Raw genomic sequence first — 5,876 nt, forward strand, 5'->3', positions numbered from 1 at the left:
GTGTGTGTGTGTGTGTGTGTGTGTGTGTGTGTGTGTGTGTGTGTTTGCAGCAGACAGGAAAAGAGAGGGGGAAAAAAAGACAGAAATGACCTCAGCCTTGTTGCAGATGTTTTCTCAGCCTGGAGCTTTAAAAAGTAATCTAGTCGAGACTACTTCGAAGAAAAGCCAAAAAAACAGCGGTTCTGTCCTGCATGTGCAAAAACCCACCTCAGTTCTAATGCTAATGCACTCATTGTCAGGCATGTTTGATCATTTTCTTGCACCAAATGATCACAATTTTCACAACACACTTCATATTTTCTTCGGCTGGAAGGTGATGCACGGTGAAACTGCAACTGCAACGCTACAATTCTTTTATMTTCTCGTTTACAGATGAGAAAACATACTGCAGCTAGATGTTCTGACCTGGGTAGTGATCTGTTACTTTATGGAACAAACTCATCATAACATAACATAGCTAACTGTGGAAGATTTCTTGCACTACATGTATTTTCTTTCTTTTCCACGACCAGTGACCAACCCTTTTACCATTTAGTTTTGCTGAGGAGCTCCGAAATTTTAGTCTATATACACTACTGTATATATATACCCGTTTTATGACTTTTACTTAAGTTTTTTTCTCATCAGTGAAATTCATTTTTACCAAAGTACTTTTCTGTTAGGGTTATTTTTTACTTAGTTATTTACACATGTTGTTGTCATTTTCGTTGTATTTCCTGATGATTTCCTTGCCGTGTCRAGATCTTTTCATGCTCACTCACTCCTACTGTACTTTCACTTAAACATGGTCGTGAGTTTATTCACATTACAGGGTTTTCCCTGCTATTTTTAGCCAGCAGGAAATGTCCTAGAAATCCTTGTTCTACTCCCACAGAAAAGGAGCGAGAAATAAAGCAGCTCACTGTACCCATCCTCAGTCTCTCCTGCCCCTGTGTCTCACAAAGCCTTGCTCTGGGATGTCCTTGGTTTTAAGTTTCAAGGCATTTTCAGCATTTTATAGACACTGACTCCACATCCCATGGGTCCCTCGAGTCATTTTATTCCTATAGCACACATTCAGCCCCTCCTCCACCCATCAGACTTATTTCTCCATGAAGTGAAAGATGGATCTCTCAACATCAAGCTCAAACTATTTCAAGGCCTGATTTATCCTCTCTGTGAGCCTTGACTTGTTTTAACCCATGAGAAGCTCTGACTGCCTGTCCTTCAAGTGTCCACAATCAGTTCTTTTTATTTCTGTTTTCTCTGGATTGAGGCATTCATCGAGTTAAAGTATTGGAGTTATTTGCCGCTGCTGAACAAAATGGGTGCAGCCTTCGTTAGTGAATTACCATCCGGTATTTTACTGTTTTCAATGTCAAGTAAAACAAATCTCAACCAATCAAGTTTCACATTTGCACTTGGTTAACTCTTTCTCCCTTTTCTCTTTTTTTTTCTATTTTCAGGAGAAGAGAAAACGACAAGCTGAAATTGAGGACAAAAGAAGTCAGCTTGACAATCTGGTGCTACAGCTTCAACATGTTAAGGTTGGTGGTTTGAGGCTTTTCTTTGAGTTTGTGTTTTTCTGACTTCTACAGGAATATGGGGTGCCGTTTAAGTTACACAGTCAAAAATCAACACCAATATTTTTGTTTTATTTAGCCTTTTATAAGAAATAAAAGAACAGATTTATTTTTCAAAGTCAGTTTTTCACCATATGATTCATACATTTYTAAATGTCATAGTTTATAAACTAAATATTTAACTTACAAATTAAAAATTTAGTTAATAAGCTAAATATTTAGCTTGCAACTTAAATATTTAGCTAGCTACCTAAATATTTAACTTAGATATTTGGCATGCTACCTAAACATTTAGCTTGCAACTTAAATATTTGGCTAGTCACCTAAATATTTAAGTTAAATCTTTAGGTGGCTAGTTATATATTTAAGTTAAATATTTTACTTGCTAGCTAAATAATTAAGTTAAATGTTTAGGTAGCCAGCTAAATATTTAAGTTTCAAGCTAAATATTTAGCTCAAAACTAAATATTTAAGTTACAAGTTAAATATTTAGCTTGTTAACTAAATATTTAATTTATAAGTTAAATGTTTAGTTTATAAACTATGACATTTATAAATGTATGAATCATATGGTGAAAACTGACTTTGAAAAATAAATCTGTTCTTTATTTCTTAAAAAAGGCTAAATAAAACAAAAATATTGGTGGTAATTTTTGATTGTGTAACTTTACAAACGGCACCCCATACAGGAAGGTCATTTTTTGAATTCCTGCATTTTGGAAGAATGCACYGTGAGTGATGTGCACAATATGTAAAAAGCCGTAAATCCAGTGAACTCGTCGTCCTCTCTGTTCTGTGTTTATTCACGGCTTGGATGTAATGTTTCAGCTCAGTATTGGACAAACAAACTAAGGTGTTGCACATGAGAGATAAGGTGGACGACGCAGTTTTTATGTTTGTGCTACTCCTGGTTTAAGGTCAGATATTGAATTTAGGGTCAGGTTAAAATATTATCAGTGTAGATGAGGAGGAGGATAAGATAAAGAGTTCACATTAAGGTTAGGAAAGCAGAAAAATGAAGGAGAGTTTTCAAACTATGATACGTTACGAACCCATTTATTCCCCTAAATCTACACATCCCTCCTTTTGTGTCGTTTGATGGTGATCCTGAAATACACAGTGTGTTTTCAAGGATCCACAATGAGCCCTTTTTTGGAATATGCTTCTATTCKATCAGGCTGTTTTAAATGTGTTTAACCATGTTCTGAAGTCTTTGGCTAACAAACATCCAGACGTCCAGTTTTTACTGCTGATATTGTGCAGGCCTGCAAGAGCAGTTTCACTTGGCTGAACAAGGTAGAACTTTTTTTTTTCAGAACATTTAAATCCAAACACACAAATACAACTAATAATACTTACTCCAAGTACACAGCAAAATGTGAATATGTTTAATGGATGAAAATGTGGATCTTTCATACATTCCTTTTACTAATCTGATGACTAAAGAATGACAGCTTAAGAAGACAGGTGAAAGTTTAGCCTGGTAAAAACCAGCCCCTTTTCTTATGTTTTGCATCGTACAGAGGGTCTGAAACCTCGGTTGTTGAGAAGCGATTTCTTGCAGGAGGAGTGGACTCTGTTGAAGTTTAGAACGATTCTGATTTACCCAGTCGCTKACGTTTGGCTGTGACGTATGCAGTGTGCCAGCTTGACCGTGAAGGAAGCTAAGCTAAGAAGCTAACCAGAAATTGCATGTGCTGTAAACAACTATCCACTACTAGGAAGAGAGAAGCCGAACAGATGGCTGTAAATGAGAGCTGCGGGCTTTGTGAGACTAATTTAATTTGATTTGGAAGCCTTGTCAACACGGACTGGCTTCATTCACTTCCTCCGCTGCCGAATGCTAAACTACAGGCAGACTGAAAAATCAATGTTGTTCAAAACTCCTCCTTCTGTTCGCTGATTGGCCCGGTTAAAATTCTACCGACGAAACTGCATAGGAAGGCAAGGGCCAGGCTAATAATGAAAGCTGTGAGTTTTTATAAATTTAGTGTGAGAAACTTTGTTAGGTAAAATGTCATTACACATGGTTTTCTACTATTTTGGCACCAAAACTTGAAATAAACAAGGAAAAAAGTAAGCCTCAAGAGTTTAAGGTACATTTTTATCGATTCAGTTAATGAGTTGTGGTCTGCTTGTAGCACAAATGGGATCAAATGTTTTTTCTTCAAAAAGAATAATTTGGAAAATCCTGAAGGCCTTAAAGCTGTTCAGACTCAGGGTGGGAAAGGGCATATCTGTGGTTGCTCATTATGCTATGAGTATTTATGTTAGCCAGCTCTTAATATTTGCAATAAAAAAACATTCCATTCTCTAACTGAAGTCGTAAACAGATTTTGCATCAATGCAACCTTTGTTAAACATGTTTGTTTCCACATACCAATGTTTACCAGGGTTTAACAATCATTAATAGATTATGGACAGAAGACTCACCTTAATTAAAGCCATGTGCATTTGTTGTTTCAGTGACTGAGAACTTTGCAGCTTTATCAAGTGTAAAAACACAAAACATGTGTCACAAATAGGAACGGATTCAGAGTTGCCACTCAGTTCAGCTCCTCTCCATCCAGCTCCAGCTAGCTTGAACTCCAGATGTAATCAACATCTGTTAACACAGTCCCATTTTATGGCCATTACCTCTGAGTAGCACACAGCCAGGCAGCATGAAGACGGCTTTGTTGGGAGCTCTCCAGAGACACAMGCTGGGAGAGGAAATGGAAACTGGAGTCCAGAGATTTGATAAGAACCTCAAGGCTGTGGGATTCAAGTTTTTGGAGAATGGAGGCGTTGATCTGAGCCTGGAGCCGTGTAAACATCACCAGCATGCAYAAGTAAAGTTTGACCAACAAACGCTCTGATGGGACTTTTTTTTCTTTTTTTCCCKCAAAACATAGATTTCTTTAGCATTTATGTTTTTGCCATATCTTGTTGATATTAGCTTTCATCTATGGTTTGGTTGAGCTTTTTGCTAGTGTTCAGGCTAGAAGTTTGCTAAATGTAGCTTTTTTTAGCTAATTTTTGTCATTAGCTATAGTTTTGCTACATTTAGTTCTTGACAACAGTTTTGTTAGTTTTTGCTTTCAGCTAATTTGTCCTTTTTTCAGTTTTAGGGCTCTATTTTACTAAATTTAGCTTGTAGCTTGGGTTTAGCTCATTTTAGCTTCAATAAGTTTGCCACTGAAAAAGAAAARGAGGTGGCAGAGACGTGCTTGTCTTGGCTGAACCCAGCAGCAAACACYTACTGGCAGCAGCTGGCGAAGCGCTTCAGAATTGTTTCTGCAGCTTGTTGTGTTTTTCCTCCGCGTGGAGGAACTCTAAACTGTTGATTGTCAGCGCTCCAAAACAGTTTGAGAGTAAACAGCTAAAGGTGAAGGCAAAGTGCTTTGGCGCTCAACAGTGCCGTGGTAACAAACAAATCTGAAGCCACAGATGGAAACATTATAGTCGCATAAACACAGCTTTGGCAGCCAGGTAGAAAACATTAAAGAAATCCAGCAGCTCTCCTGCTGTCTTRGGATGTTTAATGATAAACTAAACAAAATGATCTAAGGTTTGATGACGCCTGCTTTAGACCTTGAATTTCATAGGCATAAACAAATTAAAAGGTTTATGAATTCTAACATACTGTATCATTGGGCATCAGGGTGTTTGTTTTTACTTTGTTTGGACTTTTGTGTGTGAAAGGAGAACAATTATATAATTTTGTGTGTTGCACAATTTATAAACTAGGGCTGTTCAACTGGCAGCCCGCGGGCCAAATCCGGCCTGCGAGTGACCAAAATGCAGCCCGCCAATTGGTTCATTCYTCTCTTGAGCCCAAACCTGGTTTTCTTCTTTAATTACTGAGTCCTTTTAGTTAAACATAGACATGTTTTGTGTCTACAGAAACATTGAAATATTGCTTTAAGCTGGTAAAAACCATTTATATGAACACAAGACAGTTAAAACTACAAGCAGTTGAAGATAAAACTATGAAAGTAGAAATACAATTGGTTTAAAATTTTGGCAAGTTAGAGATGTCAAAATATTATTTGTGTTAAATAGAAGGCATAATGTGTTCTTTTCAGTGTGCATTGCCAATGCAATGCACACTATTGTGATTCGTTTCCCATCCAAGTCATCTCAAATTTGCCATGCTTCTCCTCCTGCAWATTTTGTCKTAGAGRWGCCATTGTAATTTATATCTGTAAAGCCCCTGTGCCAAATGATGGCRATGCCTTTTGGTGCCTGTAAAACTTATAGTTTTTGAAATATGAATGTTTAATCAATTATAATGGCAGTCAAAGGAGCCTTGTATTGGTCCAATACTGCCCC

The 5,876-nt window shown here is 37.3% G+C and overlaps 1 protein-coding gene across 1 annotated transcript in view; it reads left to right on the forward strand.

Annotated features, from left to right (window-relative positions):
• The window catches only part of palm2akap2 (palm2 and akap2 fusion), a gene marked incomplete at its 3' end in the record, with an annotated part of 47,129 nt that overhangs the window by 24,624 nt on the left and 16,629 nt on the right, over window positions 1-5,876 (forward strand). The window contains 1 exon segment of the mRNA XM_014002379.1: window positions 1,446-1,526. Coding sequence (XP_013857833.1) covers window positions 1,446-1,526 — 81 coding nt within the window.

The sequence above is a fragment of the Austrofundulus limnaeus genome, unplaced genomic scaffold (genome assembly GCF_001266775.1).
Source record: "Austrofundulus limnaeus strain Quisiro unplaced genomic scaffold, Austrofundulus_limnaeus-1.0 Scaffold13, whole genome shotgun sequence".
Classification (NCBI taxonomy): Eukaryota; Metazoa; Chordata; class Actinopteri; order Cyprinodontiformes; family Rivulidae; genus Austrofundulus; species Austrofundulus limnaeus.